Source organism: Protopterus annectens, chromosome 17.part0 (assembly GCF_019279795.1).
Source record: "Protopterus annectens isolate FY-2018-M chromosome 17.part0, PAN1.0, whole genome shotgun sequence".
In the NCBI taxonomy this organism is placed as follows: domain Eukaryota; kingdom Metazoa; phylum Chordata; order Ceratodontiformes; family Protopteridae; genus Protopterus; species Protopterus annectens.
This window is the reverse complement of record NC_056751.1, coordinates 345,618,307-345,631,368: the sequence shown is the minus strand read 5'-3', so window position 1 is coordinate 345,631,368 and position 13,062 is coordinate 345,618,307. Positions and strand designations below refer to the sequence as shown.

General features: G+C 39.5%; 1 protein-coding gene across 3 annotated transcripts in view; it reads right to left on the bottom strand.

Annotated features, from left to right (window-relative positions):
• Window positions 1-13,062, bottom strand: part of LOC122791688 (forkhead box protein M1-like) — a 548,676-nt gene that overhangs the window by 370,710 nt on the left and 164,904 nt on the right. For 2 of the 3 annotated variants that reach the window (XM_044059579.1, XM_044059581.1), the window contains exon 1: window positions 4,985-5,073. The exons of the other annotated variant lie outside the window; for it this stretch is intronic. In XM_044059579.1, the coding sequence (XP_043915514.1) occupies window positions 4,985-5,000 (16 nt within the window). In that variant the 5' untranslated portion in view covers window positions 5,001-5,073. Of the gene's footprint in view, window positions 1-4,984; window positions 5,074-13,062 lie in introns of those variants that run through there. 3 annotated transcript variants of the gene reach the window in all.

The window sequence follows — 13,062 nt, the reverse complement described above, 5'->3', positions numbered from 1 at the left end:
CTTACCCAATGAATACAAAATCGATCTAGCCTCCCAATTTAACTCTTTCTTCATAGACTCCATAGTCAAACTAACATCATCCTTCTCTAATAACCCAGTTTTCCCACATCAACCTCCACACATCCCTCCCACCTCTGTCAACTCCAGCTCCCAACCTCTTCCATTTTCCATGACCCCCATTCCAGTCTCTACAATAACAATAACTACTTCTAAAACTGAAACCTTGTTCTAATGCCCCAGACGATATACCCTAAAAATGGCAGCAGAAGCCATTGCCCTCCCAATCTGCGTACTAATCAATTTCTGAATGCCATGTCCCCCAACTCTGGAAAAAAGCCTTCATTATCCCACTACATAAAGGGGGCAATAATAACATCTACCAACCTATTGCTATCCTATCCCCCATTTCTAAACTTCTCAAAAAATGTATTCACTTGCAGCTTCTTCCTCATCTCTCAAGAAATTACCTTCTTACTTGTACCCAGCACGGTTTCCGACCCGGCCATACCACCACCGCTCTACTCTCCTTCCTTGAAACTGTCAACAAGGCCCACGACTCCGGTCACATTTTGCCCGCCCTGCTCTTGGACCTTTCTAAGGCTTTTGACACCGCCCTGCTCTTGGACCTTTCTAAGGCTTTTGACACCATCTCTCACATCCTGCTCCTTACTAAACTCTCCAAACTAAATCTTTCCCACTCAACTGTTAACTGGTTTACCAGTTACCTAACAGACAACAAGCAGTTAAGTGGAGAAAAGCAATTTCACCTTTCCTTACTACTCCCATAGGTTTGCCCCAAGGTTCTATTCTAGGACCCCTCCTATTCAATGTTTTCACTAACAACAATCTTGCCATCCCTAATACTAAATTCATCCAACACGTAGACAACTGTAATTATCTGCTCTGCCACATCAGCCTATTCATTAGCAAAATTAACTCAGGATGCCTTCTCTTCTACTGAACAAATGCTTGACAACCACCTGGCAATCAATGCAGCCAAGACCAAATTAATGATATTCACCCCTTCTAAAAACCACCATCCTAGATAAAGACTCGTGATCACTAGCCAAAATAACATATTCACCACTTCAAAACTGTTAGGAGTCTTCACTGATGTCCAACTAAAGTTTGATAACCATATACATGTAAACATAAAAAAAAAAAAAACCCACAAGAAACTTGGCATGCTCTACCGCCACTACCGCTTCAACTCTCCTGCCACCGGGACCACTCTTGCTACTACTTACCTCATCCCTTCCCTGTTATATGGAGCCTCTATTCTTACTAATCTTCAATCCTCCCTCAAGTCAAAAAACTCTCCTCCTGCTACTACAAGATTTCTAAATTTGCTACAGGCCACAGATCCTCTACCCACTACTGTAAATCCCTACATCAACTGAACTGGCTTGAGCTACCCAATTACATCATCTATACGCAACTGATACAAGCACACAAACTTATTTTTAGCCTCTTTCTCTGCCCCTCTCTTACCTCTACCTTCCGAATACATCAACCAGATAGATGTCTAAGATCCAACTTTCAAAATATTATTGAGCTGCATAAACCTGTCCGTCCACCAGGCAATAATCCAGCCTTCTCTGTAGCACACCACTGTAACTCACTTCCACCACACATCCGTACCACTAGCAAACTCTCTGCCTTCAAAGCTGTACTCCACTCCCATGTAAACTCACAGTGGGAATGCTCCTGCTTCCATCCTACATAGCTTTCTCGACCATAGTTACTCTCCACAAGCTAATATATCTGCTAAAGAGCCCTACTGTCTCATAACTCCTAACAATAACTGTTAGAACAATTACATTTTTTAAGAAATGTAATTGTGTGTGTAAATTATATATATATATATATATATATATATATATATATATATATATACACACACACACACACATATACACACACACACATACACACACACACACGTACGTACACACGAATACACACACACCTATTAATAGTATTTACCATTTAAAATGCAGATAAATGAAGTCACTTTCAAAGTTATGATGATTAACATGGGGGGGGGGGGGTTCTATAACCGGATATATAGTGTTGTGATAACTTTGAGCAATGCTACAACCTCAACCAGTTTCAGATTTAAGTGGAATACAGTACAGTCAATGGGTGCAGAATGAAAACAGATCCGCACACCAGTTGCCAGTGCATCAGAACATAAGACAGGATTTGTATCCTAGAGTACCATAGCTACATACACATAAATGTTAGACAAATAAACATAATTATTGGCAGAAACGGGACCGCCTTTGGTGGAAAAAAATTCAGAAATCTACCACTGTAGTACCTTGCGGGCAGTTCTGTGCAGGTTAGGGCATGTCCACATTGACTGGCAGGTCATCACACATCCCCTGTCCTAGTAAAGTACTTTTTTTAGAAAAACACCTTATATTCAGCATTTCCACTGTCCTAAACTACATATGTTTTTAGAAATTGTACATCTTGTACTGTACATTCTTCAGCATAATTCAGCATATAACCCAAGCTGCTATGCTGTCTTGCTTCCCAAAGTGTTTTACTATTGTTGGGTATGATTCAGTGGTTAAGGATTCCACCACATGGAACTGGGTTTTTGTTAGAAAACATATATGAAGTGCTAGTTTAAAAGAAAATAGTATGTAATGCATTTTATTCTATTTTACAATATGGTAGTAAGAATGATCTTACATGTAATTGCTTGAAGCTTTGGAGCTGCAGTGTGATTGAACTCTGACCCTGGCAGTAGCCAGCTCAGCAAGCTTATGTTTTTCACTAATGATTATCTGCTGGGTCAGGAAAATGAATGTATAAGGCATTGAATCTTTTCTTCCTTCCTCTGAGATAGTTGGCCTTGTGAATATTATCAGCACAGCTGCTAAAATCAATGTTGCGAGAGGAACAAAGAAGCATATTAAGAATTGAATTGAACTGACTATTGTATTCGAGCAGGACTGAAACCTTGAAAGAATAACATTTACAGAAAGACATTATAACTGACCAGGTGCTTTGCAAGGCTGTATTATTCTCATGGGAAAACTTTTTAAAAGTATAACCTCAGCACTTTCTTATGAATAGAATATTGTAGACTATAGTGATGTAGGTGCCCTGTGACTGACCACGTCAGTAAGGTGGGCACAGCTTAGATGTATAATGTATAAAATAAGACTTACTTCCTGTATCATGTTAGACAGAATTCTATACTTGTACTGTATGGTTTTTTTGCCTCCTGGTGTACACTAGTAAAGTTTTCTTGTATCTGAGCCTCCTGTGTTGTCCTAACTTATTTTTTAACAGTTTTAATAAAGGAATCATTACTATCGGCATGTTATTCCTAGTCTACAAGAGTTTGCTCAAGGAACATCAGTTTCTTCCCACCTCTAAAAAACAGTCTTTCTAAATCGGAACACCAAACTGCCAGTATTTAAAGCATTTACTTATTACCTTGCGACCTAGATCATGACTAAAATGGTCTATAATGGGTCAATTCATTCAGAATAATAAACGTATACCCACTGTAGAGTGTTGTACCTATATCTCCAACTGCAGTGTTTTACTATACATATACAGTCACACAGAATGAAGAATCATAGAACTGGAGACCTTGAAGAGGTGGAGATACGCTCTAGAGAGAAGAGGAATGAAGGTCAGCAGGACTGAGACAGAATATATGTGTGTGAATGAGAGGGAGGATAGAAGAATGGTGAGGATGCAGGGAGTAGAGGTGCCAAAGGTGGATGAGTTTAAGTACATGGGATCAACAGTTCAGATTAATGGCGAGTGTGGAAGACAGGTGAAGAGTGTACAGGCAGGATGGAGTAGGTGGAGAAGAGTGTCAGGAGTGATTTGTGACAGACGAGTACCAGTAAGAGTGAAAGGGAAGGTCTACAAGAGTGTAGTGAAACCAGCTATGTTATATGGGTTGGAGACAGTGGCATTAACAAAAAGGCAGGAGTCAGAGCTTGACATGGCAGAGGTGAAGATGTTAAAATTTGCACTGGGTGTGACGAGGATGGACAGCATTAGGAATAAGTACATTAGAGGGACAGCCCATGTTGGAAGGTTTGGAGACAAAGCCAGAGAGGCAAGATTACGTTGGTTTGGACATGTGCTGAGGAGGGATGCAGAGTATATTGTGAAAAAGATGCTAAGGATGATGCTGCCAGGTAACAGGAAAAGAGGGAGGCCTAAGATGAGGTTTATGGATGTGGTGAGTGAGGATATGCAGGTGGTTGGTGTGACAGAGCAAGATGTAAAAGACAGGAAGAAATGGAAACATTTGATCTGCTGTGGCGACCCCTAACGGGAGCAGCTGAAAGAAGAAGAAACCACAAAACACAGTGTACTATTACTGCAGATTACCGGGACGTGTACAGTGCATTACTTTACACTTACATTACTGATGATACATAGCAATCAGCATCATTTACCGTGGATATCTTATACTCTGTGGGTATCAGAGCCTTTTAACGCGGAACAGCAAAGAACACTGACTTTTTAAAACATAAAAGAGGAGGCTATACACAACTCATAACACTTGAGAGGTATTACAGTCGTTCTGTTCTGAAACAGCATTACAGCGGTATGTTAATAGAGTATGCAAACAATCGACTGAAGATCCCCAGTTACAAAACTAACAGCGTGGGGTACCAAGGCTAAAACAATACTTTTCAGTTCTTAGCCCCATAATTGCTCCATGCCAATAACCCAATTCAAGACAATTTCCCAGCCTAGAAAACTAATACATCACAATGCTGACAACAGCATTCATTCTAAAGAAACAGAAACATTACAAATCGCGGCCGGGTAACAGTTCAAAACATGACCAATAAAACCGTAACTAAAATGCAAATCATAGATCCCTTCTCCATAAAGTGCAATAAAAAGTGAGTCTAAACGTTAACTATTCAAACAATTGCCCACAAAGTAACACCTATAGCCTACAACAAACTGTATATAAAACAATACTCACGTTCCATTTCCATCATTCTGCCGCATCAACAGGTTTCAAACAAGTGACCAATCAACAGCTTCTCTTGATCTCGCGATAATTTAGTGCATTCAGTTAAAGGGCTCGTTGCTGGTTTTGATGTTTCAGAGTGGTTGTAGTTGCTTTCTTTCAGTTAAAGGGACTTTGTAATATCACCGATAACGTCACCGTGTGGACAAAGGGGTGGGTTAGTCACTTCCTCCTGATTTAGCCTTCGTAATTACTACGGTTTTGCTTTCTTCTATAGAAAAAGGTACTTTTGGGTATTATATTTTGCGATCTTTTCTTCTAAATAACATGAAATAGAGATCGTGAAATGGGACTTGAGCTCCTTGTCTACTGTGTACTTGGGCAGGATCATGCCACTTAAAAGGAACAAATCTCGATAGAATCGGGGTCACTTCTTTAATTAATGTTATTAAGTGTCATTCATTACCTTTTTCTCCAAAATTCACAATGGGGGAGGGGGGGTAAGAGGGACAGAGCTAAAACTTGGGGGGGGGGGGGTTTAAGAGGGACAGAGCTAAAATTTGAGTTAAAAATCAGGGACGCTTAGTGCAAGAAACCCTGACAAAAAAAAGGCAGGCAAGCAGGCGGGCGGGGTTATGAAAGGACCAAAAAAATAGGGAGAGATTTTAAATATTGCTGTTATAAACTTTGAAAGCTGCTAGATTTAACAGGCTTTATGTTTATATACATTTTCTGAAAGACTTGACTTCTGAAACTCAAATTAGTACGTCTCCGTTAAACCCCTTTTCGTTGAGCCGCGTATTGTACAATATTGTTTCTTGTACTTTCTCCTGTTAAAATTTGGTGTATGTACGGTACATACATAATGTACCTATTTTTGCTGTCCCTAGTTTTGGAGCCATTTGTTATTACTGTATTTAATTTATCTCTGCCATTGAAACCACCACCCCCACAAAGACTATAGGCAGGGCCCTAGGCACTTCCAGTATAAGTATCATCCTAACAATGCCATCCATCCTAAGCAACCTTTTATTTCATGCTGCAAACTTTTAGGAGTAGTATCCACAAACAGACCTGCAGCTTTACATTACAACAGGTCTATCAAAGGGGCAGTTAGAGTTACTGGCACTTAGATGCAACAGTGATACATTGCAACAAGTCTATGTACAGGTCTGGACTTAAAGTGAAATGATGACTAGACCTACACTTCAACACCCCCACACACACACACACACCCTCCAGTCCTCTCCTCTGAGTCCTTCTCCTTTTGGGCTCCCCATACCATCCATTTCTTCCTTCTCTTACATTTTGCCTTACTCTAAGCTTTTTCAAGAAGCCATAACTTTCTATATGCTCTGAAGTGCATTTTACACAACCTTTTCATCCAATAATAGCTTGAACAGAAATTATGATTAAGGAAAGAAATTCACTGTTGCAGTTCAGCTTTAGTTTTCCTTGCATCCTTCAACATACATTTCCTGAACAAGACAGTCCAGTAATAACCATTTAGGAAATAACTCAAGTCAGGGCCCAAGAAGCCACAGGTTTACAGATGGTCTGGGATGCATTTTAGAGCATTTTCTCAACATTTTACTCCAATGGTTGCCTAAATAAAAATTATGAAGAAAAAAAGAATTTCAGTCTTATTTTTTTCTTTCAAGGCATAATTTGTGCCCAAGGCTTAATTTTCAAAGCTGACAAAATTGTAGCTTACAGTAAACTAACAAGCCAGTAGTTGTGAGAATATTTAAGTCTTATCTGGAAATACTGCCTACCTCCCTAACCCTCTAAAAAAGACAAGTCACTGCCTATGCATCCCTCTGGTGTTAGATTGGGATGAAAGTAGAGATTTAAATTGCCTTTGTCATATATTTCAAGTGACTGATGATATACATATACATAGCATGTTCTTCACCCCAAAGGTAGCCACATGTATATGTGCCTTGTGATTGTGAGAATGATTTCAGTAATATTCAAATTTGTTGCTCCTAGACAGTACACCTCTCTTACACAAGCTATAGTAACCTTCTTTGTACACCTCTGAGATCTGTGAGAAACAACTGCCCTCAGCTCAAACACAAGCTATAATGACTTTATCTCTAAGGTTTGACTGTGATGAAAATTAAAGATGTAATATCCACACAATCTCTAGCCCCACATAACCTGTAGCATCTTTATGTACACACACACATTTGAGCAGGGCTGGTTTTAGAATGGGTGTGGTTGTAAACAGAGGCTATTATTAGCTTTATCCTAAAAGGGTCATATCTCAGCACCATTCAGGTTAAACAGATTCAGAAAATTGATACATTTTTTTCCAACAAGCAACAGCTTTGGTGGGGCCCCACAGAGTCAAGGATGATAAAGGAAGTTCCCATTATCCATTTAGACAGTCTGGTGAATGAGGGCAACCAAACTCCAAGAATATCTAAGTGTCTGAATGTTCTGTGATATATGTTATGTCTTACTTTCAAAATATAATTACTTGTTAGGTACATTTTTTACTGATACACAGAAGAATAACGTCTGTGTCCTGGCATTATTGGGTGCATGCACAGATAAAAATCAGTGATGTTTTTTACACAGACACACACACACACACCCACATGCATGCATAAGCCACAGCAGTACTAGTTATGTACTTAATTTCAGCAAACAGCAATGCCTTGTGCAACATTGGTACTAGATTAGTCACTGCTGTTTAGCAGTCGTCAAACAGCAGAAGCGGTAAGATTTATCTCATTGAGGAGTAATGCATAATTGTCACTGTCCCTACTTTCACAGACCTTCCCTGATTTTGTTCATACTTTTGCCTTATCCTTCGTAAAAAGTTTGATTTGCTGGTAAATCATTCAGGATTACAGTCAATTAATCCAGACATCTCAGTTTTATACTTATTGTCCAAAAATAGATATTGATGCAAAATTTGTTATTCTAGTAACTTTTTAAGTGAATTAGAGAAATATTTAAACATATTTATGATTCTGAGCATTTATTCTATTATTTTTGGGATTGTACTGAATTCTTAAGCAAAGAAATTGAGTGATAGTATCTGGTGTTCTGCTATTAGTTATAAAACTACCTGAAAGAGAAACTATCCTTGATGATCGGAAGCATCATCTCTTCTTAAAATCCAAAGTTTGCACCGAGGTAAGTCACTCTGAGCTGCTGATCCCTCTAGTGCTTATATTGTTCATGTTCATTATCAGCTTCATCCTAACAGGGTCATATCACAGCCCTGTTCATGTTAAAGAGCATAATTAGGAAATTAATGCATTTTTCATTCCTCATTTTTCCCCAGTCAGCAGCAGCTTTTGTGGGGCCCCCCACACAGACAAAGATGATTAAGGGGGCCCCCTGCAGCCATGGTTTTGCAGGGACTAAAAGCTGGGTATGTAGTTAGTTTTAGTGGAGAAAATGTCCAAAAGCAGGGTTTAACTAAGCCAGGAGCACTATGTCAGTAGTAAAATATTTAATGGCATTCTGATGCCTGTTACTTGACAAAACACCGTTACTACAACCAGAAATATCTTTGAATTTTAAGGGAGATATAATTAAGAGTTATTACCCTCATAGTTTATTAAGTATGCAAGACTGCTGCACTAGCTTTTGTTGGTTTAAAAGATGTGACAAAATATCAGGATAAGATAACTTGCTGTGGTTGGGGGCCCCCAGGGTGCCTAAAACCGGCTATGACTATAGGGTTATTAGCCTCTCCCTGGAGAGCGTACCTCCACATTGGTTACAGACGTCCTAGCTAAGCATTTTTAACACCGTAACACTTCCAGCTAATTATCTTGTTGTCCATGCTAGGCTAGCACTTTTTTTTGTCATTGGGATTATTTCTGAGTTTTTGCTTTTTTGGCACTAATATATGTAAATAGCGTACCTCTACAGTGTATCACATGGACGTAACCAGTATATATCTGAATCTGAAATCAAACGTGCTGATCAGACCTCTCAACCAACTGGGGACAACTTTCAACAGAATCAGGGACAAGTCAAGAAAAAATCAGGGACACTTTTAAAATATCAGTGCTATTAACTTGAAACATTGACAGAATCAGAGCATGTGAATTAATACACATTTTCTGAAGTAAAAAGTTTATAACTCTTAATTATTGTCATTATTCATTAAGTGTAATTCACCATCTTTCCTCCAAAAGTCACTAGTTTTAGAAGGGATTAAGAGGGACAGAGTTAAAATTTGAGTCAAAATCAGGGACAGATGAGCGGTATGGTGCTGATCTCTTAACATAAACTGCTCAGACAACAGCTGCAGGTACTTTTCCGCTAAACCATAGCTATGTTGTTTCAACCAACCTGTTGCCTTTTCTAGCTGCTAATTACCTTTTACTACAAGGGATTGTTACACTTTTGCTCCTGAAGTTATAGTTGGAGTCAATTACTTAATGCAACGAATGCCATGCCAACGATTGCAGTACATGTGTGTATTTGCGTTAATCAAACAATGTGTTTTGCTTCAACGTGCATTTTCTTAACAACCAAAGTATGCAACTCTAATGTTTGGCATTATTGGCTGGCTGTAATCCTCATGGATTTAGCAGAAGAACAATAATTTTATAAGGGAAGAGAAAACCTATAAAGCAAAATTAGGGACAAGTTGAGCGCTATGCCACGAATCATATCTACTGCACAGCTTTTTAAAATCAAAATGCCGCACTCTCCCACACCCATCTTCCCTACCTATATGCATATGTGTATATCTGTTCAACTCAAGCCCCCCCCCCCCATATAAAGTTCCTACGGCATTTTTAACATGGGGAAGTTTTGCTAGTTCATATGCAAATATGTGTATCTGTTCAACTCAAGTCACCCCCCCCCCTTTAAAGTTTCTATGGCATTTCTAACATTGGGAAGCTTTGCTAGACGGCAAGATATATTTAGGCCATTTAAACAAAAGCACAAAGACAATATATTACACCAATGTTTTTGGCTCTGTAGACTTTGCAATGCAGTTCACCTCTGTGACGGTAACATAACAAACATATTTGCACAAATTATTAGCATAGCATTTTGTGGGCCTGTCACAGACCTTTCAGTCTTTGTTGGGCTTGATGAAAATGGTGAGGCGCATGGTAGGGGTTTAACAGAAATGTTTCCTCAAATGTATGCCATTAGTGACTTCAATCCTCTGATCATCCAAGTGATTTGCTACAAAACCACAAATTTTATTAGTAGACCAACAATATGAGGCAAAAATCTGGACAGTTGAGAGGTATGATAGCCGGCCTTAGGCATAGGCCAACTAGGCGGCTGCAAGTTCATAGTTTGCATAGGACATTACTAGACTAATGGCCCTAGGGCCTTTACAAGCCTAGCCATGTTATACCCATGTTCCCTAACTGACCTTGGTTAGATGATCGTTATTTGCATAGCGAGTCTATGATCAGCACCAACTACCTTGTCCATGAGGGACATAGGTGCCACACCCAGAGTGAATTTGCAGTCTCCCATCCAGTTGTCTAGGTTGCGCTTGAATAGGGTCAATTGAGCTCTGCTTCACGTGAATTGGGAGTTTATTCCAGAGGAGCAGCAATCTATGGGAAGACATATCTATCTCTCCAGTATGTTCTGTTAATGTCACAGGCTAGGTTTAAATCCCTGGAGAGAGTGACTCTTGTTCTATTTGATTTGTGGATATAATGCAGCATTTCCTTTAGAGTAGGGTCAGAGACTGCTCTGTAGGCCAGGCACACTTCACCTCTCAACAGCCTGTAAGACAGAGTACAATGACAGGGTTTTCAGTCTTTCCATGTAGTCCATGTTTTGGAGGCCCTGAATTTTCACGGTGAGCAACCTCTGTGATCTTTCCAGCTGCTGCATGTGTCTGAGCTATGTGCAAAAGGGAGCAGTGTACTCTTAGTGATCGAATGAGGGTTGAGTATAGAGCCGTTGTAACATCTTTAGTCTTGGATGCAATGCCATTACTTATGAGGTGCAGAACATAGAAGGCTTTCCTTACTGTTGTGAACCCATGGTGATCGAAGTTTATATTGCTGTCAACCTATGTTCTCAAATATCTCACTACTGTTTTTGTGCTTAAGGGGGTGCTTTCAGTATTGCAATTTGCTGAGAATTCCTCTTTGCCAAAGGGGATAATACTGCACTTTTTGTGTTTTAGTTTTAGTCCATGGCTTTGGCACCAATCATTTGTCTGTGTTTGCCCGTTTTGTTATATGTTAACATCATCGGGGCTGAATGACTGCACCCAGTTTGCAATCATCAGCGAACATGGTAAGCCACAGGCTGTCTACATTTGCCTGGACTTCGGAGAAACAAATTCCAAACAGTAGAGGGCCCAGCGCAGATCCTTGTAGTATACCACGGTTAACTGTGCAAGGGGATTACTGTTGCTGTTCACTCTGCAGGAACAAAGCCAGTGCTTAAGCTGTGGTTAAATAGAGTGCCAAGTGATTTTGCTAGGTCTTGTTTTACATTGTTTAATAAACAGCCTCGGATGTTATCTGGTCCTATAGAGTCCGTGTTTCCAATCTTTTTTGCACCTCCCCGAAACAACAAGTGCAGCAGCTTTTTTTTACCTTAACCCCCCCCCCAGTGGCAGAATCACTGAGGGATGCTCTGCTCCACGATTGGCCCTCCTGTCTTCTCTGCGCTTATCCACCAATTTCATTAATTTCAAAGTTCTTACAGAACGCAGCAAGGTTGAAGAGCAAAGTCATCCTCATTGCATCATACTAGCCTCAACAAGTTTGGTTCCCCTTCCTTTGGCCTCATCTTCTTTACTCACCATGAATTCTGGATCTGATTCTAGAGCTACTGTCTCACCCAACAGGTATGATTCACCCAGGTATCTCAAACTTCAAGGTAAGTGTGGTTTCTCCACTTCTACTAGCCAGACAACCTATGCTCTCTTCTCTTGTCCAGCATATACTTTTGTATTCCTATAAAGCTTCTACTAGGAAAAACTACAAAAGTAAATGGAAGAGGTTTGTTCGTTGGGCACATCAAAAACATCTCAATCCTTTTTCAGCCCCTACACAGTGTCCTAGAGTGTTTGGCAGAAATTTTTAATGAGGGAGCTAGTTCCTCTACCATTAACTAAGATATGCAAGACTTTCCTAAGAGGTACTAGTTTACTTAGACCACTTTTATATATAAAAATCCTACTCCTCCATGAGAATTGAATATTCTTTTGCAGGCCTTAGCATGGGTAATCTTAACTGTAGGTTAGTTGATTTCTGGAGGTGCCTTCAATTTGGGGCAGTTGCTCTCTTCTGGAGAGTTAAACATCAACTTTTGAGGATGTACATAGTTTTGGGTGTTTGTTCCAAGTTAATAGGGGATGGTGTGTTTTGAAAATGTTGTTAGGTTTTTTGTTTCAGGGTTTTTATTGAAAGAAAAAGTTTTGAAAAATGTGACCGGTTCAAATGGAGATGAGAAGTAACAACTGTACAAAAGATCAGCCTGCCAAATATTAATGTATGTATGTAACACAAAAGCTGGAAGTGCACATTAAAAATAGCTCCTATATTATATGCCAGAACAATACCTTTTTATCATGATGGCTATGTATATTTTCCTGAAACATGAATGGCCTTACAGGTACAGGTAAAAAGGAAAACGTATTGAATTATATAAAGAAATGTAGAGTGCACACTGCAGTGCTGCAGGAGAGACATTTGAAAAGAAATGAGCATGTGGAGATGGCAAAAAGAAGATTTCAGAATGGATATTCAGAAGAAAATCGGGGACAGAGAAAAAAGGGGAGTAAAATTGCTAGGGGGGAAAGAAAGTAAGGGACTCAGAAATACAGGGATATAATTGGTATGGTAATAAATAAAAGTTAGCCTTATTTGCAGATGATACCATTTTGTAGTTGATAAATCCAGAAAAGAACATCCCAGTATTGTTCCACATTTTGAGTCTGTTTCAGGTCTTTTCTGGATATAAAATGAACAAAGATAAAGTAAAGGTTATACCCATAAATTATGTACCCACACACAATTTGGTTTAGCAATATCCAAATTTGTGTCTATATTACCATGTCAACAGGGTTGTTCATCGAACACCCGTACATCAATGCCTAAATGTCGAATGGCCACAAG